This window comes from Pleurodeles waltl, chromosome 8 (genome assembly GCF_031143425.1).
Source record: "Pleurodeles waltl isolate 20211129_DDA chromosome 8, aPleWal1.hap1.20221129, whole genome shotgun sequence".
NCBI lineage: Eukaryota > Metazoa > Chordata > Amphibia > Caudata > Salamandridae > Pleurodeles > Pleurodeles waltl.
This window is the reverse complement of record NC_090447.1, coordinates 1542933264-1542955683: the sequence shown is the minus strand read 5'-3', so window position 1 is coordinate 1542955683 and position 22420 is coordinate 1542933264. Positions and strand designations below refer to the sequence as shown.

Here is a 22420-nt window from a genome sequence, read left to right as displayed (position 1 = left end):
AAAGTACATAAAATGCAAGGTACTTCACACAGGTATGTACAGAACTTGGATTTAAAACAGTAGTACACACAGCTTTGGTTAAAATGGCAATAAGCTATTTTAAAAGTGGACACTGTGCAAAAATTAACATTTCCTGGTGAGGTAAGTTTTGTTAGTTTTCTCAGGTAAGTAAAGCACTTGCACGTCAGTCTCCTGGGCATAGGCAGCCCACCGTTGGGGGTTCAAGGCAAACCCAAAGGCACAGCACCAGCAACACAGGGCCGGTCAGGTACAGAGGTCAAAGGAGGGCCAAAACACATATGCACCTATGAAGAACAAGGGTGCTCCAGTCCTAATCTGCTTACAGGTAAGTACCTGCGTCCTTGGGGAGCAGACCACAGGGTTTTTGTAGAGCACTGGGACACACACACACAAGTCCACAAAACACACACTCCGCAGCACAGGGGCGGCCGGGTGCAGTAGGCAAAGTAGGCGTCAGGTTTGCTATTCAAAGCAATGGAGGGACCCGGGGGTCACTCTGACGATGCAGGCAGGGCACAGGGGGGCTTCTCGGGCCAGCCACCGACTGGGCTAGCATGAGGGCCGCCTGCTGGTCACTCCTGAACTGGTAGGTGGTTCTTCTCGGTCCTGGGGGCTGCAGGTGCAGTGCTTGGTCCAGGCGTCGGGTTCTTTGTTATCAGGCAGTCGCAGTCAGGGGGAGCCTCTGGATCCTCTCTGCAGGCGTCGCTGTGGGGGTGCAGGGGCGGTCAACTCAGGGTACCCACGTTGTCATAGTCGCCTGGGAATCCTCTCTGCGGTGTTCAATTCTCCTGAACTCAAGCTGGGGGAATCAGGTGCAGAGTATGAAGTCTCACGCTTCTGGCGGGAAGAGAGAGTTCTTGGAAAGTTGTTTCTTTGTTGGAAAGTTGTTGCAGGTTATAAACAGTGCCGCTGTTCTCAGAAGTTTCTTGGTCCTTCTGGTTCAGGGTAGTCCTCTGAGTCTTCAGAGGTTGCTGGTCCCTGTCGGATGCATCGCTGTGCAGGTTCTTTGAGTCTGGAGACAGGCCGGTACGGTTGGGGCCAAGTCAGTTGTCGTCTCTGCGGGGCTTTCAGGTCAGCAGTCTTCACCCCTGCTCCTCTTGACACCCTCAACTTTCAACCCTGAAGTGCAGACATGCAGTAATAATGTGTGTACGGAAATGCCTCCTTGGCATGGTTACCACCTGACTTTTTGCCTTTTGTTGATGCCAGTTATCATTGAAAGTGTGCTGGGACCCTGCTAACCAGGCCCCAGCACCAGTGTTGTTTCCCTAAACTGTACCTTTGTCCCCACAATTGGCACATCCTGGCATCCAGGTAAGTCCCTTGTAACTGGTACCCCTAGTACCAAGGGCCCTGATGCCAGGGAAGGTCTCTAAGGGCTGCAGCATGTCTTATGCCACCCTGGGGACCCCTCACTCAGCACAGACACACTACTTGTCAGCTTGTGTGTGCTAGTGGGGAGAAAATGACTAAGTCGACATGACACTCCCCTTAGGATACCATGCTAACCTCACACTGCCTGTAGCATAGGTAAGTCACCCCTCTAGCACGCCTGACAGCCCTAGGGCAGGGTGCACTATACCATAGGTGAGGGCATAAGTGCATGAGCACTATGCCCCTACAGTGTCTAAGCAAAACCTGAGACATTGTAAGTGCAGGGTAGCCATAAGCGTATATGGTCTGGGAGTTTTTCAAACACGAACTCCACAGTTACATAATGGCCACACTGAATTCTGGGAAGTTTGGTATCAAACTTCTCAGCACAATAAATCCACACTGATGCCAGTGTGGGATTTATTGAGAAATGCACACAGGGGGGCATCTTAGAGATGCCCCCTGCATGCAAGCCCAACTGCTAGTGCTAGGCTTACCGGTCTCTCCAGCCTGCCACATCCAGATGGGTTTCTGGCCACATGGGGTGAGTGCCTTTGTGCACTCTGTGACCAGGAACAAAGCCTGTACTGGGTGGAGGTGCTTCTCACCACCCTTTGCAGGAACTGTAATGCCTGGCGGTGAGCCTCAAAGGCTCAAGCCTGGTGTTACAGCACCCCAGGGCATCCCAGCTAGTGGAGATGCCCACCCCCTTGAACACAGCCCCCACTTTTGGAGGCAAGGAAACTGAGCTGAGGTGACCCCCTGCCTTAAGAAATAATCCATCTTGCTTTGGAGGATTTCCCCCAATAGGACTAGGGATGTGCCCCTCTCCCCACAGGGAGGAGGCACAAGGAGGGTGTAGCCACCTTCAGGGACAGTAGCCATTGGCTACTGCCCTCCAGCTCTAAACACATCCCCCTAAATTGAGTATTTTGAACCCAGGAAGACAGATTCCTGACAACCTGAAAGCCCCGCAGACACGACGGAGATAACAACTGACTTGGCTCCAGCCCTACCGGCCTGTCTCCAGACTGAAAGAACCTGCAACAGCGACGCATCCAGTGACCTCTGCCGACTCAGAGGACTGCCATGCACCCAAAAGAACCAAGAAACACATGAGGACAGTGGCTCTGTCTGAACATCCAAGAAGAAAGCAGCTTTAAAGTGACTCCAGCCTCACTCCGGAAGTGTGAGTCCCCAACACTCTGCAGCCGACGCCCCCGGCTTGTGTCCAGAGAAATCAACATTGCAGGGGGGACCCCCAGGAGACTCCAACAACGTGGACACTCTAAGACAATCTCCCTGCACCCCCACAGCAACACCTGCAGAGAGAATCCAGAGGCTCCCCCTGACCGTGACTGCCCGGTACCAAAGAACCCGATGCCTGGAAGAAGCACTGCACCCGCAGCCCCCAGGCCCGAGAGGAACCTACTACTAGTGCAGGAGTGACCAGCAGTCGGCCCTCATCTATGCCCAGTCGGTGGCTGGCCCGAGAAGCCTCCCTGTGCCCTGCCTGCATCGCAAGAGTGACCCCCGGGTCCCTCCATTGCTTTCTATTCAAAACCAGACACCTACTTTGCACAATGCACCTGGCCGCCTCTGTGCCACTGAGGGTGTATTTTGTATGCTTGTTTGTGTCCCCTCCCCCCCCCCCCGCCGCCCAGTGCTCTCCAAATCCCTCTATCTCCCCGAGGACGCAGGTACTTACCTGCTAGCAGACTAGGACCGGAGCACCCCTGTTCTTCATAGGTGCCTCTGTTATTTGGGCACCTCTTTGACCTCTGCACCTGACCGGCCCTGAGCTGCTGGGGCTGGGGTTGCCTTGAACCCCCAACGGTGGCTGGCTATGCCACGGAGACTGAACTTGTAAGTGCTTTACCTACCTGAGAAACTAACTTGTACTTACCTCCCCAGGAACTGCTGATTTTTCAGTGTCCACTTTTAAAATATCTTATTGCCATTTGTGACCAAACTGTGTACATTACTGGTTTAATTCAAAGTTCCACATTTACCAATGCCAAGTACCTTACAAGTTATGTATTTACGTGAATTCTGAATCTTGTGGTTCTAAAATAAATTAAGAAAATAATATTTTTCTATATAAAACCTATTGGCCTGGAATTGTCTCTGAGTGTGTGTTCCCCATTTATTGCCTGTGTGTGTAGAACAAATGCTTAACACTACCCTCTGATAAGCCTACTGCTCGACCACACTACCACAAAATAGAGCATTAGATTATCTCTTATTGCCTCTGGCAAGCCTCTTGGGGAACCCCTGGACTCTGCGCACACTATCTCGCACTTTGAGATAGTATATATACGGAGCCAGGTTCCTACAAGGGGGATGAGCAATGGGCCATGTACTGAGTGTTATTTAAAAACTGAATGTCTGATTCTCTGACCTCTGCATGTGAGGGGGACAGTGCAACTCATGATACTCTTTGGCTTATGGTGACACCCGACATAACTTGCTGTTGCCGGCATACTGAACGTAGTTCCAGAGAAAAGGGAGGAGATCAGTTGAACAATGCAGGTCCTGAGGTACTGGTTGTAATTCTTGGCATGCAGGGGACATCTATGGCAAAAGGTGGTGTTAGCAAGCTGCAATCAATGCTTGGTAGCCATGGCACTTGGGGGTGGGAGGTCTGGCTGGGAGGACGCAAACCATGTGAAAATGCTGGTTCAGGTGGTCAATATGCCATTAGAATCAGAAGCTTACAAAAGAAATATGTGCACTCAATAAAAGTCACCGCTGTACACAATAGGGAATCTCATATACAGAGAAGGGACTGGTGGAGGCAGCGGAGCGGGCACGTGGTCTGGGTGGATTCTGGGGTCCGCTGGGTCCCCCTCCCAGCAGAATGTCCCACAAAGACAAAAGGAAGGGTGAGGGAAGGAGGACATTGTAGAATGCATGATGAGGTGATGGCATGCGTGACTAAAACCTGGTACTGCGAGGAAGCAAAGCAGACAGTTGGAGAAAGAACTCCTTCAGCAAACACAAACTTTCTGAAACCATATGAATGAGTCCGCAGTGTGGGTATCCGGACCAGTCTGTTCAAACTGACGCGTGCAGGTGTGTGTTCATACTCACTTCCTCAGGTGCTGTTTCTGCACCGCTGCGTCAGACAGCTGACCCTGGAGGATGAGTCGCCGCTGCTTGTCCACGTCTTCCTCCATACGGGCAAAGGCGTGGGAGCCGATGAAGGACAGGTCCTGCTCCAGCGTCTCATCTTCAGAGTCATCTGAAACAGAGGACAGCGGAGGCGAGGTGAGCAGGTGCTGGAGCATCTCTGGCACACGCCGCTCCTGAAGGGCCTCGTAAGAGGGGCGTCCAGGCTCCTCCACATGCGTTACAGCGGTCGCGTTTAATTATCTCTGTAGCCCTGAGATACAAGTCAACGGCAGAATCAAACATGAAGTTTACCACCCACCCACCTCCCTGCAGGTCTCTCGGCTCGGACACTCAGTACTTTGCATAGGTCACAGCTGGATACTAACACTGTGCTCATCTTCTGTATTTAAGGTGGGAGATATAGGAGGTAATTGTGACCCCGGCAGTCGGTGTTATAGTGGCAGCAGTACCGCCAACAGGCTGGCAGTACATACCGCCATATTATGACATTGTACCACACCGACCGCCACAGCGGTAACGACCACTGTGCTGGAGACTACAGTCTCCAGCCCGGCGGCCGTCACTAGGCCACCCACGGGAATATGACCCCACTCACCTCCATGGTTTTCGTGGCTTTCTTACCGCCATGAAAACCATGGTGGTAGGCACTATCAGTGCCAGGGAACTCCTTCCCTGGCACTGATAGGGGTCTCTCCCAACCCCTCCCCCGAGTCCACCCCCACCTTCCCCCTCCAGAACCCCCGACATACACACACCTACACACACAGACATACACACACATACACACCCACAATCACACACACATGCATACATCCAAGCGCACACACATCCACTGATACATACAAGCACACACGCATTCACACAACATACACGCACACTAACATCCATTCATGCACACATGCATTCCACACGCCACACACCCGCATGCACGCACACAGAAACATACACACACGACACCCCCCGCCCCCCTCCCCCTCCCGTCGGAGCACCCGACTTACCTGCTTGCAGGGGGTCCTCCGGCAGGAGATGGGATGGGGCGCTTCTGCCAGCAGCAGCGCCTGCCAGCGGAACACCGCCAGGCCGTATCATGGATTATGACACGGTCTGCGGCGGTCTACTGGCGTGGCGCTGCTGCTGGCAGCAGCACCACCTCACCGCCGGCTGCCACCATGACCGCAGCCGGAATTCCGCAAGCCTTCTGGTGGAATTCCGGATCCGGTCATAATATGGCGGATGGTAGGTAGCCACGGCGATGGTCTTTTGGCGGCCGTGGCAGTGGCAGTAGGCAGCATTTACAGCCTACGCTATAATGAGGGCCACAGTCTGGTGGGTGAGCTTGAAACCAGCACACCTGGGTTCTAACCTGCCATTCATGCGTGACCAAAACATCTGGAAAAATCACCTTCTCTGGTTCAAATTATGAAGACGTGTTTTAAACATATCAATATGAGCCCTATAATAAACAACTGTGTGAGGCAAGAATGCAATAATCAAACATCTGGTCAAGTACTGACATTCCACCTCCCGCCTTCTTCCTCAGCCTGGTCTCTCATCTCAATCACACCCTACGTGTACATTGCTGTACGTTCATGACAGTGTGTGGCAGATGTTGTCACAAAACACTCAATACTTACAAGAAAATACTACGTGTGAGTCACTAGCCGCAGTCTCATCAAGAGGCAACACAAAGGCGATGGACACACAGGACATGCCCAGAAGCTGATCCGGACTGTCACCGATGGACACTGGGGCTGCAGTGACTCTAGGACGAGGAAGGCACGAGTGAAGATCTATATCTATGGGAGATTATATCCTGCACCCTATATTCACCAGTCAGCCCAAGCATGGGCAGGAGGAAGAGAGGACAACAATATTCACTCCAGCTGGTTGTCAGATAACCAAAGATCTGACCCAGAGAACCGTCACTCACGGAGCATCGCCCGCACACTAAAGAGATTCCAGGTTTGTTCACGGAGATGGGCCGTCTCAAGGACCAAGGAGTGAAGGACCACATTGCCACATTTGAGCACCTGTAGACATCTCACACCATGCACATCAGGAACAGGTCGAGAAGAAAACTCAGCAACACTGTACGGGGCCTGTAACAGACGATAGCCTAGGGACGTCCTTCGGAGAGAACCAACCTCTACATGTATGTGCCGCAGAGGGGCGTGGGAAGTAAGATTATACATACTAGTTTAGTAATACTTTGTTTTTTTGAAGTACTACACACCATCAGACTCGTCACACTGACATACTCTAGTATTTATACAGAAACTCAGAAGTAAATCCCAACGACATCCAGTAACAATGTATTATTAATTTGTATGGAATATGGCTAGATAATGAAATTCTTAACTCACTTGCGTCACATATGGTACAAGACTAAGCTAATATTTAAACTCCCCGAAACCCTGAATGCAGGAGGTGATATTACATGCCCTGATGGAGCAAGAACACCACGAATCCTAACAATTCAGCTGCTCCCTCATGCCTCATTTAAACAAGTCAGAGTTCCTGAAGTTCCCCCAAAAGTTAGAAGGCGCTGGGAGATGACTGCTGGACCCAGAGTGTTTGATCTACGAATCCTCCTGGGGTTTAAGTCTCTCCGGCGCAGAAGCGCTTCAACAGCAGGACAAGCAAGAAGAAGCTTTTGGAGAAACATAAGACACCATCACGTAGGCGACCTCCACAAAAGATGCTACACTGGGCGGTGTGCCGGCACCCGGACACGCCTTACCTCAGTGGACAACCATTAGCGGCAGGCACTGATCCCAAACCCAGCACTTGTGCCATGAGAGCTCCTACCACACAGAAATAGACTGGACCCCTTGGAAATACACTGTAGACCATGAGCCAAGAAATCTCTGAGTGCCTGGCACCTTCTGAGGTGCCACCCACAGTAGTCAATGACCCCAAACTCTGTAGGAAGCATTTTAACAACTCTAAGGATGAAGGCCTTGGGTTCAAACCGGTGGCCAACATGGTGCTGAAAGGTCTCTCCCTGAGCATTAAACACACCAAGGAGTCTGCCCTCGTGCCGCGGCCACTGGGGTGATCAGAGCTAGTTGTCAACTCCTGGTGCAGAACAGAAAAGGAAGCCTTACAGATTTGTGAGACAGTGAAATTGACAATGTAGAATTATTGCTAAAATGTTGCTTTTTAAAGTGAACATGCATAGTGAATATGTTACACTCTTTTCAAAGTTTAATTGTTTCACTGGATTCTTAAGATGCTCTTATGCTCAGTGATTCTTGGTGGTCTCTAGTGGCTGTGAAAGGCACGGTGTGATCTACCACCACGGGGCGACAGCAGACACAACCCAACAGCTTCAAAGCAATTACACAAATGATTACTTCTACACTATGGGCCCAATTTAGAAACTGGCGGACGAGTTACTCACTCACAACAGTAACTGATATCCTGTCCACCGAAATCTAAATCCCATCCATGTCTAAATCAGGCCCTCTGTGTTTTGTAAAAAGAACTGGCCTTCACGTGGCTGCACAAGGGTTGTACGTGGGATTGACAGACCGCACCTTCGGGAAGTCCTGGCTTCTCACAAATTCGAATCTGGCGCTCCGGCACCACCGGCTCGCCCTCCGCGTTTCCGATGTCTCTAGGAAGGTGCGGTAAAGATGTCTTCTCCTCTTGCAGCGACCGAGGGAAATACAGAGGCATCAGCTTCTGGTACGTGGGCTGCAGGGTGGAGTGAGAAAAACAGTTACCACACAAAGCTTATGATTGCTGTGCCCATGCACACACCTACCCACCCACACGTATGTGTGTGTACACCCCCCCACAGGACACTGATTCACCAAAATGTCAGAGGTAGTGGCAGTGACATCACACGCCCTTTTACCTTAACATCACAGGTAGAGACATCATATCAGAATATTAACATTATGCAGGAACTACTTGCAGTCTGACAGTAGTATGTCACAGGTGCCAGTCATGGAAGTGCCCGTCGTGCTAAGCACTGCCTCCAGTATGTCACACCAGTATTATGTCACAGGTGCCCGTCATGCTAAGGACCACCTCTAGTATGTCACACCAGTATTATGTCAGAGGTGCCCGTCATGCTAAGGACTGCCTCCAGTAGGTCATGCCAGTACTGTCTTACAGGTAACAAGCATGCTAAGGACCACCTTTAGTATGTCTTGCCAATACTGCATACCGGTGCCCTTCATTCAAAACACTGCCCCCAGTATGTCACACCAGTACTGTATCAGAGGTGCCCGACATGCTTAACACTGCATCTAGTATGTCATGCCAGTATTATGCCACAGGTGCCCGTCATGTTAAGGACTGCCTTCAGTATGTCATGCCAGTATTATGCCACAGATGCCCGTCATGCTAAGGACCACCACTGGTATGCCATGTCAGTGTTATATCACAGGTGCCCGTCATGCTAAGGACCACCTCTGGTATGCCATGTTAGTGTTTTGTCACAGGTGCCCATCACGCTAAAGACTGCGTCCAGTATGTCACGCCAGTGTGATGTCATAGATGCCAATCATGCTAAGCAGTGCCTCGTAAATGCCATGGCAGTATTGTGTCACAGGTACCTGTTATGGTAAGGACCTTTTCTAATATATCTTGCCAGCATCATGTCAGAGATGCCCATCATGCTAAAGGCTGCCTCTACTATGTCACGCCAGTATTATGTCATAGGTGCCAGTCATGCTAAGCATTGCCTCCAGTATGTCATGCCAGTGTAATATCACAGGTGCCCGTTGTAGGAAGGTGCCCTTTTTTGGCATGATTACCACCACTTTATGCCTGTCAGTATGCTTAGACTGTTTTTATTGGGATCCTGCTAACTAGGCCTCCAGTGAGTGTGCTCTCTCCCTCTAAATTTGGTTGCTTAGGACTTTGCACACCCCACAATTGGCATACTGGTGCCCCATATAAGTTCCCCATGGGCTGGAGCATTTATTGTACCACCCATAGGGAGCCCATGCACAAAGTGTCTGCAGGCCTGCCATTGCAGTCTGCGTGAAAAGGTGCATGCACCCTTACACTACAGGTCACTGCACCAGGTCACTGTAAGTCACCCATATGGTAGTCGCTCCTAGCCCAGAGGGCAGGGTGCAAGTACCTGTGTGTGAGGGCACCCCTGCATGATGAGGGGTGCCCCTACGAACTCCAGCCCCATTGCACTGGACTTCATAAGCGTGGGGAAGCCATTTTACCCGTGTACTGGTCAATCCCTATGTCCAGCTACATAATGGTAACTCCGAACCTGGGCATGTTTGGTATCAAACATGTTGGAATCATACCGCAGTACTGTTGCCAGTGTTGGAAGTATGATTGCATGCACTTTGGGGGCTCCTTAGAGGACCCCCAGCATTGCTCCTCCCAGCTCTCTGAGGTTTTCCTAGTAGCCGGCGCTGCTGCCCCCCTCAGACAGGTTCCTGCCCTCCTGCTGCTTGAACAGCTCAAGCCCAGGAAGGCAGAACAAAGGATTTCCTTTGGGAGAGGGGGGGTAACACCCTCTCCCTTGGAAATAGGTGTTGCAGGCTTAGGAGGGGTAACCTCCCCAAGCCACTGGTATGTTTTGAAGGGCACATTTGGTGCCCTCCTTGCATAAACTAGTTTACACCAGTCCAGGGCCCCCAGTCCCTGCTCTGGCATGGGACTGGACAAAAGCAAAGGGGTGTTAACACTCCCCTGTCCATCACCACCCCTTGAGTTGTGTCCAGAGCTCCTCCAGGTGGCCACTTGATTCTGCCATCTTGAATCCAAGGTAGGCAGAGGCCCCTGGGAGCATCTGAGTGGCAAGGTAGGTGACGTCACAGCCCCGTCCTGATAGGTAGTCACCATGCTCAGTGACCAATCCCCCCTCCTAGCCCATTTAGGGTCTCCCTCTTGGGTGGGTCCTCAGATTCGATGTGCAAGATTCCAGCAGGACTCCTCTTCATCATTTACTTCATTTTCTGGCCACTGGGACTGCAAGTGGACCCTTCAGGAACCGACAAAACAACACAGACAAATCCTCTCTGCAACATTGTTTCTCCGGCTCCTTCCAGCAACTGAAACATTTCCCCGGCTGTGCATCCTCAGAGGGCAGTGAGTCTTTAGTCTGCACAAGAAGTAAGAAGGAATCTCCCTTGGAGTGAAGGAGTAACTCCTCTGCATCCACAGGCACCAACTGCAATGACTGGCTGCACGGATCCCCTCTCCTCCGGATCCTGCATCGCAGGTGGTGGTCTGGAGTGGTCCCCTTGGTCCTTTCTACCAGGTGTCCAATTTGGGAGACTGTAAGCCCTTGCCACTCCTTGCAGGACAGTACCCCCTGTGCAGCGCAACTCCTGCGGCTACCAAGGATTGTTTGTTCCTTCAGGCACTGTGTAGCCCCGGCCCCCAGCACTCCTTCCTGAAAAGCACAGTCTCCTGTCTGCTGCTCCAGTGACGTGGGACTCCTCTTCAGGTGTGCTGAGTGGGCCCCACTGCGACTCCTGTGCCTGCTGCCAGTGAGTTGCCTGTGGGGGCTGCCTCCTCTTCTTGCAACTCTCCCAGCTGCTGAGGGTAACCTCGGACTCACCTACTTGGGTGGAGTCCCCTGGACCTTTCTGGTTCTCCTCAGCCTTGCAAACCTTCTTCTCTGCCTCTTGGTTGGTCGAGGCTTGTTGGTGGTTTTCCAGCACCACTAACCGACTGCATCTCGACTGCAGACGTGGGACATCATCTGCATCACTTCTGGGTCTTCTCTTCATCTCCTGTGCTGCACTGCTGACCTTCTTCGCCGACTGTCAACATGGTCCTGCATCAACAGAAGAGTGGGTAGTGGCTCTTGCCACAACCAGACACTCCATCACGAACTGGACTTGGTCCCCTTCCTTTGCAGGTCCTCTTCTGTCAGGATCCACCTTTGAGTTCTTCCAGTCTTGGTTGGGTCTTGCATAATCTTTTTCCAAGGTCCTCCTGTTGGGTTTGGGGAAAACCAGGTACTTACCTCTGCTTTACTGGTCGCTGGGGCTCACTCTGGTACTCACCTCTTGGTGTTCCTAATTCCTCCAGCTCCCCTCTTCCGATTCCACTTCCTTGAGTGGGGGACTGCCTTTCATATTCCACTTTCTTAGTATATGGTTTGGCCCTCCCCTAGGGCCCTCACCGTTTACCTATAAAATTTGCCAATGCTTATTGCTTTCTATGCTCTTTTCTGACTGCAAATGTGCAAATAATAGTGTGTTTACTTACCTCTAGTAATGGACTGCCTATTCAGTATTCTAGTATTTGTGTTACTATAATAAAGTACTTTTGTCTTTGTACAACCAAGTGTTTTCTTTCATGTGTAAGTGCTGTGTGACTACAGTGGTACTGCACAAGCTTTGCCTGTCTCCTACATAAGTCGTGGCTGCTACCTCTCGAGAGCCTGGCTTCCTAGACACAACCTATGCTTCACTGAGAGGGGATACCTGGGCCTGGAATAAGGTGATAGGACCATCGGTGCTCACCACACACCAGGCCAGCCTCCTACACTGGTGGTGCAGCGTGGGATACGACACTTGCAATCGCCTTCCCACTCTGCCACTAACCACTTTCCACAGGAAACACCATTACTAACTGCAAGGTACACATTACACTTATTTGTCAGATTTCTAGTCTCCTAGTTTGGGTAAGTTAGGGGTCTGGTGTAGCCCTTGCTCCAAACTTTTCTAGCGAGCCTAGTTGTTAAAATAGTCAGGAGCATCCACACCACTCTAGCAGGATATCTTCAGTGGAGCACACCTCTCAGGCCCCAGACTCTCACTAGGAGTCTTACTTTCCAAGTGTTGAGGGAGACGTGTGCCTCTAGAAAACTAAAGACAGGGAGAAATCCCAATAAGAGTCTGCTCCTAGGGTTACTCCTCCAGGCTGACCAGGAGGAGGAGGAAGTAGAAACCAACACTCCCATCCTAGACCGTGCAGATTTAGGTTACTCTGGGGGGTGGGGAGGCAGGGAAGAACCTGGGGAACACCACAGCCCATTAGGAGCGCTGTAGGTAGTGAGACGGGTTGCGGGGAGGGGGGAGGTCATTCCATTAGGTCCACCTTTCCTCCTAGAGGGTTGGTTCAAAGAGTTCCCGGAAGGAGGGGCAGGTCCTCCTCTGTCAATACCCATGTCTCCTCAGTATTGGAGGCGACCCACTGCTACAACTCTGAGGAAGAATCCTTAGATAGGGAGCTTAGGAAACGGAGATTGGAGGAGGCCAGGCTGAGACTGCGGTAGCAGCAGCTAGCCCTAGATAGGGAGGCCTTGGCAGTGGAAAGGGAGAGAAAGGGTTTGGGGTTAGCTCCCTATGGTGGCAGCAATCTTAGCTTTAGGGACATCAGAATCAGGGAGGACTCCTATGATTCCAGGAACCTGAGCAAGATAGTACTCCTTACAAGGCGAGGGATGATATTTACAAATGGTTCCTTGCTCTGGAGCGGGCCTGTAAAGTTCAGAAGGTCCCCCAAAGGCAATGGGCAGAAATCTGGCAGTGGCTCTCCTATGACAAAGGCAGAGACAAGCTCCTCGCTGTCCGAGAGGGAGATGTAGATGATTATACAGCTTTGAAAAGGGCCCTGTTAAATGATTTTGGCCCAACCACTGAATAATATAGGATTAAGTTCAGGGAAACCAAAAAGGAGTCCTCCCAGGATTGGATAGATTTTGTAGACCGCTCTGTTAAAGCTCTGGAAGGCCGGTTGCACTGGGGCAAAGTGAGTGACTACCAGGGCTTATACAATTTGATTCTGGGAGAGCACATTTTGAATGACTATGTCTGATCAGCTGCATCAGTACCTGGTGGACTCTGATCTGACCTCTCCACAAGAACTGGGAAAGAAGGCAGACAAGTGGGTCCACATCAGGGTGAGTAGGAAAACTCACGCAGGGGGTGACCACAAGAAGGAAGCAAGTAAGGAACAGGGTAAGGGTGGTGACAAAGCTAAAACTAAAGAGTTTTCATCAGGCCCACAAAACTCTTCTTGGGAGGGAGGGGGGGGGGGGGGGGGGGGAGATTAAATCCTCTTCTGCATCGTTTAAAAAACCTTGGTGCTACATGTGTAAGCCATAGGGCGGGAGGCAGCACCTGTCCTAAGAAAGGCACTAAGCCCCCTACTAATACCACTTCTACGCCTAGTGTCCCTAGCAATAGCAATAGTAGTCGTAAAAGTAGTCGGCCCAAAAGTGTAGCTTGGCTCGTCTTGGGGACTGTAGTGGGCTCTGGGCTAGCTAGGAAGACCACTTAGGCTGTCTTGGTCTCTGAAGGGGGCACTGACTTTGCCAACCTAGCTGCCTGTCCCCTTAATATGGTTAAGTATAGGCAGCATCCCTTAATAAATGGTGATTTTTTTTTGGGGTGGGGGTGGGGGGGGGGGGTTACTGGCCCTAAAAAGGTTGTAGTGTCCTTTGATTTACCTGTAGAATGTCTGCTAGGTAATGACTTGGAGACTTCAGTTTGGCCTGAAGTGGAATAAGAGGCCTGTGCAGCAATGCTGGGTATCCCTGGGCATATTTTTGCCCTGACTAGAGAACAGGCCAAGACGTAAAGGGAAAAGGAATCTCTGGAGCCTGGAACAATGGACCAGGAGGCTCCTAAAAATAAAAGCAGAAAGAGTAAACGGTTACCCCCTGCTCCAGCCTCCAGTGAAGATTATACTGACACAGCTGAGCTCTTGGATGCAGGGGAGGGGGCCACCAGAGAGGAACTCAGCATGAAACATAAAGCCTGTCCCACACTGGAAGGCTTAAGACAACAAGCTGCAGCACAAGAGGCAGGGGATATCAGTAGCACACAAGGTGTACTGGGATAACAGTCCCCTTTACTCAGAAGCAAAGGACCCTAAACCTGGTGACACCAGAAGAATGGCCATCCCACTGAAGTTCAGGGAGTTCCTGTTATCTCTTGCACCTGACATTCCCTTTGCAGGCCACTTGGAGCAAAGCAAGACTTGGGTCAGGGTTGTCCCTCAATTTCACTGGACCCATGTCTGAAGACACCAAGGAGTTTTGTCACTCCTGTGTGACCTGTCAAGCCGGTGGCAAGACAGGTGGCACTCCAAAGGCCCCCTTATTCCACTACCAGTGATTGGGGTGCCCTTTCAGAGGGCTGGGTTGAATATTGGTAGCTCCCTGTACCCTCCGACAGCCCCTGGAAACAGGTTTTTACTGGTGGTGGTGGACCATGCCACCAGGTATCCAGAGGCAAATCCTCTTAGTAACACTACAGCTCCTGCATTGGCAAAAGCCCTCATGGGAATCTTCTCCAGGATGGGTTTTCCTAAAGAGGTAGCATCAGATAGAGATGCAAACGTAATGTCTGCATACCTTAAAGCCATGTGAAAGGAGCATGGTGTAATTTACAAATTCACCATTCCTTAACATCCACAAACAAATGGGTTAGTTGAAATATTAAACAAAACCGTCACAGGCATGATAATGGGACTCTCAGAAAAACTCAGAAGGAGATGGGATGTCCTATTACCGTGCCTCCTCTTTGCCTACACGGAGGTTCCTCAAAATAGTGGGCTACATCCCATTTGAACTTCTGTTTGGGCACCCTATTAGGGGCCCACTTGCCCCTGTGGAAGAAGGCTGGGAGCAACCTCTCAAGCCTCAAAAGGAGGACAATGTGGATTATGTATTGGGGCTAAGATCTAGAATGGCCGAATACATGAAGAGGGCATCCAAAAATCTTTGCACCAGCCAAGTACTGCAGAAGCAGTGGCTTGACCAGAAGGCTGTACTGACTGTTTATCAGCCAGGACAGAAGGTGTGGGTCCTGGAGCATGTGGCTCCTAGGGCACTCCAAGTCAAGTGGAGTGGCCCACACACTATTGTAGAGAGATAAGGTGAGGTCACCTACCTGGTTGACCTGGCTCTCCTATAAGCTCCCACAGGGTGCTTCGTGTGATCCTGCTCCAGGGGATCTCTAGGCTCTGAGTAGCCCTGGCCCCCAGCATTTCTTCCTGCCAAGCACAGTCTCCTCCCTGCTGCTCCAGCAACTCTTCAGGTGTGCTAACTGGGCGTCACTGTGAATTACTGTACCTGCAGCTAGTGGGTTGCTTGTGGGGGCTGCGACTGCTTCTGCTCTCCCGACTGCTGAGGGTCAGCCCGGACTCCCCTCCAAGGGTCCAGTCCCTTGGCCCCTGCTGGTCCTATTCAGCCTTGCAACTCGTCTTTTGCTCCTCTTTCATTTGCCAAGGCTTGTTTGTGGTTCTCCTACACCACTGACCATCTGCGACCAGACGACCAACGTGGGACACCATCTGCACCGCTCTAAGGACTCCTCTGCAGCTCCTGGGCTCCACAGCTGGTCTTCTTCCCCAGTCGACCCGGATCTTCATCCACAGAAGGGCGGGTCGTGGCTCCTGCCCCCATTGGACACTCCATCGTGGACTGGACTCTGTCCCTTCTTTTGCAGGTCCTCTACTTCCAGAATCCACCTTTGTTTTCCTCTGGTCTGATCCTGGTTCTTGCACAATCCCTTTTCTAAGTCCTCCTGTTGGTCCTTGGGAAGACCAGGTACTTACGTCTGCTCTCCTAGTCGCCAGGGGGGCACCCTGGTACTTACATCTTGTGGTTCCTAGTTCTTCCAGCTCCCCTCTTACACCTCCACATCCTTGGGTGGGGGACTGTATCTCGCATTCCACCTTCTTTATATATGGTTTGGCCCTCCCCTAGGGCCCTCACTGTTTTCCACCATTATTGCCATTGCTTGTAGTTTGTTTGCAAATTTCTGATTGCTATTGTGTATATAATTAGTGGGTACTTACCTCCAGTTGGGGGACTGCCTACAATTAATCTAGTGTTGTGTTACTATAATAAAGTAGCTTTATTTTCATAACACTGAGTGTTTTCCTTCATGTGTGTGAGTACTGTGTGGCTACAGTGGTATAGTATGAGCTTTGCATGTCTCCTAAATAAGCCTTGGCTACTCATCCACAGCTACACTTATTAGGGATAACTGGACCTGGTATAAGGTGTAAGTACCATAGGTACTCACCACACACACCAGGCCAGCTTCCTACATTGGTGGTGCAGGGGTGGGATAGGCACTTGCAATTGCCTTACCACTCTGTCACTTTGTGCTTTCTGCAAGAAAGACCACTTACTTGTTAGGTTTACACTTATACCTAGTAGCAGAGATAGTCTCTTAAGGTTTGGGTAAGAGAGGGGGCTGGCATAGCCCTTGCTCCAAACGTCTCTAGAAAGAGACTAGAAGTTAGGGAGGTTAGGCACACTCTACACCTCTCTAACATGTCTTCAGTGCCCAGCACATCTCAAAACATGGATCCTCCCTATGAGGATCTTACCTTCCAGGAGCTGAGGGAAGTGTGCAAGAGCACGAACCTGAAGACAGGGAGGAATCCTAATAAGACTCTGCTTCTTGGCCTGCTCCTCCAGGATGACCAGGAACAAGCTGGTAGCCAGGAGGAGGAGGAAGAGTCTACCTTCCCCCCGTGTTAGAAAGAGAAGATCTGAACACCGAGGAAGGTCAGAAGGGTCCCTCAGAGGATCACAGGGTCTCCAGTAAGCCCCCTAGTGTAGCTGGGAACACTACAGGTAGTGACAAAGGTGGCCATGTTAGTAGCCCCCCCCTTTGTTCCCATAAGACTAGTCCAATGGGTGTTACCAAACCTAGGGACAGATCCTAAACTGCCACTCTCATGTCACCTTTGTGTCAGAGGCGACAAACTGCTCAACTCCAGATGACTCCTTAGACAGGGAATCTCCGAAACTAAGGCTAGGGAAGGCCAGGCTGAGGCTGCAGCAGCATCAGCTAGCCATTGACAGGGTGGCCTTGGCAGTGGAGAGAGAGAGAGGCAGGGTTTGGGGTTAACACCCCATGGTGGCAGCAGCAACTTGGGTTTCAGGGAACCTAGGGTCAGAGAGGAGTCTTGATTCCAGACATCTTAGTAAGGTTGTTCCCCCATACAAGGTGGGGGATGACATCCAGAAGTGGTTTGCTGCTCTGGAGAGGGCCTGTAAAGTTCAGAAGGCCTCACAGAGACAATGGGCTGCTGTAGGAAAGTCCTCCTTTTTGCCCTGGTCACCCCCAAACATTGTGGACAGATACTGGTGGTTACTGACTCTTAGCTGTGCCCTGGGTATTGCGTACCAGTCCCAGGGCCAGTGCTCTATGTAAAGTGGATATGAAAATTAGGCTCATTATAATTGGCAATATTAACCTATCTATAAGTCCCTAATATATGGTAGGGCATGTAGGTTTAGGGACCACAGCATAGGTGGTGCACCCATAGGTGCACTGCTGAGGTGCCCAGTGTCATTTTAGAGGCAGGCCTGCCTTGCTGGCTGCTTTTAAATTAAAGTTACATGCATATTCGACATTGGAATTAAAAGTACTTCCAAAGTCTTAAACTACCTTATTTTTATATATAAGTCACCCCTAAAGTGTGCCCTATATTCCCCTAGGGCTGGGTGCCTTGTAACAACTATAATCAGGGACCTTATACAAAAATAGCTCTATAAGCCCTGGTGAGGTAAAACAGCCAAATTCGTTTTCCCCCATTGTAGTGAATGGCCTCCATAGGCTAGAATGGGGAGACTTTATTTTAATTTATAAAGTCCCCTTAAGTGACATTACCTCAAGTTTGGAATCAAATTAATTGTTCCCACAACTTACAATTGTTGGATTTAATATAACTTGCTAAGGTAAAGAGTTTTAAACTTTACCATAAATGTTGCCAACTTCAGCCCTGTAGTGCTTTGCTCTGATTGGCCAACCTCTGGCAGCCTGGCCAGGCTGCCTTGATGAGGTGTGAAGTAGCCTAGGCAGAACACAAAGATGTGCCTGGGGGAGGAGAACTTCCCTCAGCAGATGGAAAAGCAGGAAGGGGGAAGGGTGCCAAACTGGCCTTCAAAGGCAGGGAAGGACTTTCAGAGCAACCCAGCACCTCCCTCACATCCTGCAAACCCAGAAAATTAAGTGCCCTCTTGATTAGATTAGGAGAGGGCAGGAGAGGGGTGTGTTTAAGATTTTTAGCCACACCAGTGGGTGGGCTCAACTAGATGTAACCTCCAAAAATCATTTTCAGCCATGATGGATTTTTGAGGAATGTTGCTTCCTGGGATTGATTTTTCCCCTCTTACCAGGAAGTGGTCATGACGGGGGGGGAAGGACCCTGCACCTGATTGGAGAAGCAGGACCCCCCTGTTTTTCACCCAGGAGCAAGGATAAAACTGGCAGACCTGAACCCACACCTCAGATCCCTATCAGATTCCAACAAGGAAGAACTGCAGGAGAAGGACTGCCCAGCTGGACCCCTGACCTGCACCTGGACACTGCACTCTGGAGGACTGCACCAGCTGCACACTTTGGCTTCACCACAAGAAGGACTTTGCCTGGCTTAAATTGGTTCAAGGAGGGACTCCCTGTTTGCCACAGGTGAAAAATTGCTAACCAGAGTCCCCTGCGCCAACTCTTGAAGAAACTGACCAGCTGACCACTGTCCAGTGGCCAAATTGGAGTTTGCGCCAGGTGCATTCTGAGAGTTGTAGTCCGCACCCTCAAGGAGCATCTCAGAGCTTCTGGAACCTTGGGGTGAGCTGTGGACCTCAAAAGAACCTTAAAAGAACATCTGGAGGAAGATCCAGAAGTTTGGAGAATTTATGGAAAAAGCTCTATGAAGGGACCGACCAGCTGCGGCAACTCTAGCCCGCCTGCCTCAACCACAACCCGGCCTGACTTGCAGGTTCATCCCGTGAAGAAAATCCCTGAAAAAGTGACTAAGTCTGACGTAGAAAGTTGACCGGGACCTCCCAGGTAGAGTATCTGAAGGACGTCGGATCAAGATTCAGGTTTGCCCGGTCAAGGGATTTTCGTCTCGAAAAATCTAAGTCCGAAGGTTAAAATCTCCAAAGAGGGCTCCTGCGACGTGGATCAAAGGACGAATTCCGGGAGGGCAGATTGGACTGGCGACTTGGTCCCGCTGAAGAAAACTCCAGAAAAACGATCAAGTCCAAAGGTAAACTTTTGACCGAGGCCTCCTGCGGTCTGTAGCCGAGCTGGTCTCCATCGCAGTCAGCTTTAAACTTTGACTTTGCCCCGGTCGAGGTGCGACCAGATCACCAGATTGGCACTATTTGTTTCAAAGTGCTAAAAAGCATTAATTCTTTTAAAAAACATATCTCCGGTTACCTTTATCCAATTTTATTCGTTTTGTTGTCATTTTAAAGCTGAAAATATTTCTTATTTGTATACATTGGATTTGGATTTTTAAACAGTTTACTGTGTTTTATTTATTTACTGTTTTGTGATATTTGAAAGCTTTACGCTTTTTCTCCTAAGTTAAGCCTTGTCGCTTGTTGCCAAGGTACCAGTGGTACCAAGGGCCCTGTGACCAGTGTGCACTCACACCAAGAAGCACCACAACAACACTTAACACCCCAATCACCTCAGCTGCATCCTCCTCAACACCCGCTCCGTCCACAAGCACGCCATCGAGCTTTGGGACCTACTCCCGACATCGCCTTCCTCACTGAAACATGGATGAACCCCTCATCGGAACTAGACATCGCCATAGCCATCCCAGAGGGATACAAAATCACCCAAAGAGACTGTATCAACAAACCAGGAGGAGGAATCGCAATAATACACAGAAATTCCATCAGGATTTCCACCAACACCAACGACACCCTGGATGCCGCAGAGCACCTACACTTTCAGATACACATCAACGCCAAGAACACGTTGAAAGGAACCCTCATCTATAGACCACCAGGACCCTGTCCCCCATTCTGTGACACTATCGCTGACGCTATCAGCTCCCATGCCCTCGCCTCCATGGACTACCTACTCCTTGGTGACCTAAACTTCCACCTGGAGAGCACTAACGACTACAACTCTACTGCCCTGCTGGACAACTTCGCAAACCTCGGCCTCAAGCAACTGGTCACCTCACCCACCCACTCAGCCGGTCACACGCTTGACGCCATTTTCTCCTCCAGCAGCCACATCGCTTTCACTCACATCACTGAACTCCACTGGACTGACCACCACTGTGTCCACTTCTCCTTCCTGAAGCCCACCACCCACTACCAACATCATCCAATCCCTTACCGCAAGTGGAACAAGATGTCCAAGGAACAACTGATCTCCAAGCTCCACCAACCATTACCAACGATCCCAAAGCCGCCGCCCTCAACCTCACACAATGGCTCGATGTATGCGCTAACTCCCTCGCCCCACTAAAAAAAAACACAACAACACCCGCACCAACAAAACAGCTCCCTGGTTCACCGCAGAACTTCAGACTTCCAAACTAGAATGCCGGAAAATTGAGAATGCCTGGTGCCAAGAACCTTCAGTGAGCAACTTCTCCGCCCTCAAATCAGCCATGGGCAAACACCACCAGCTCATCCGGACCACCAAATGATCCTTCTAGAAAAGAACGCATAGACAACAACGCACACAATAGCAAGGAACTTTTCACCATCATTAAAGAACTCACCAAACCCAAATCCTCCTCCGTCGACCCTCTGCGCTCTCAAGACCTCTGCAACTCCCTCTCTAGCTACTTCCACCGCAAAATCGCAGACATACACGAAAGCTTCATATCATCGCCACCCACCATCACCGACGTAGCCAACCCCACATCACCCTGCCGCACCAACGTTCTGAACACCTGGACCCCCACCAATGACGAAGAAACCAGCAAAACCATGAGCTCCATCTACTCAGGCTCCCCAACAGACCCCTGCCCCCACCACGTCTTCAACAAGGCTCGCCAAATCATCGATCCCCAGCTCTGGGCTGTCATCAACAGTTCCTTCGAGACTGCAACATTTCCAGATATTTGGAAACACGCCGAAGTCAATGTCCTACTCAAAAAACCCCAAAGCAGACCCCGAAGACCTCACAAACTACTGACCTATCTCTCTACTCCCCTTCCCCGCGAAGGTCATAGAGAAGATAGTAAACAAACAACTGTCCCGCTTCTTGGAGGACAACAACATACTCAACATCTCCCATTCTGGATTCCGCAAAAACCACAGCACCGAGACCGCCCTCATCGCCTGCACAGACGACATCAGGACCAGACTGGACAAGGGTGAAACCGTCACCCTCATCCTTCTAGACCTCTCTGCAGCATTCGACACAGTATGCTACAAAATCCATCGCACACCCCTCTTCGACGCCGGAATTCTCCACAAAGCCCTGGACTGGCTCACCTTCTCCCTCTCCGAAAGAACCCAAAGAGTTTGCCTCCCCCATTCCAGTCTAAAGCCACCAAGACCATTTGTGGGGTCCCCCAAGGATCCTCACTCAGCCCCACCCTCTTCAATATCTACATGGCTCCGCTCACCAGCATCGTCCGCCCCCACGGCCTCAACATCATTTCATACGCCGACGACACCCAGCTCACCAGGAACACATCTACCGTCAAGAACAACCTACACGCCGGACTCCTCGCCATTGCTAGCTGGATGACAGCAAGCCACCTCAAACTGAACTCAGGAAAAACCGAGATCATCTTCGGACCCAACAAGACCGCATGGAACGACTCTTGGTGGCCTGCACCCCTAGGACAACCCCCAACACCCACGCAATCTCGGCATCATACTTAATTTGTGTCTCTCTACATGACTCAGCAAATCAACGCCATATCACACTTCTGCTTCAACACCTTTCGCAAGCTACGCAAGACCTTCAAGTGGATCCCAATAGAAACCAGAAGAATGGTCATCCACGCCCTCATCAGCAGCAGCCTAGACTACAGCAATGCCCTCTACGCAGGGACCACAGCCAAGCTTCAGAGAAAACTCCAGCACATCCAGAATGCCACTGCACGTCTCATCCTCAACCTCCCTAGCCACGAGCACATCTCTGCCCACCTCAGATCCCTACACTGGCTGCCCATCAACAAAAGGATCATCTTCAAAATCCTAATCCAC

The 22420-nt window shown here is 50.8% G+C and overlaps 1 protein-coding gene across 1 annotated transcript in view; it reads right to left on the bottom strand.

Annotated features, from left to right (window-relative positions):
- GDAP2 (ganglioside induced differentiation associated protein 2) overlaps positions 1–22420 on the bottom strand; it is a 146062-nt gene that overhangs the window by 35494 nt on the left and 88148 nt on the right. The window contains exons 5-6 of the mRNA XM_069203590.1: positions 8070–8229; positions 4489–4639 (exon numbers count right to left, since the gene is read on the bottom strand). Coding sequence (XP_069059691.1) covers positions 4489–4639; positions 8070–8229 — 311 coding nt within the window. The remainder of the gene's footprint in view (positions 1–4488; positions 4640–8069; positions 8230–22420) is intronic.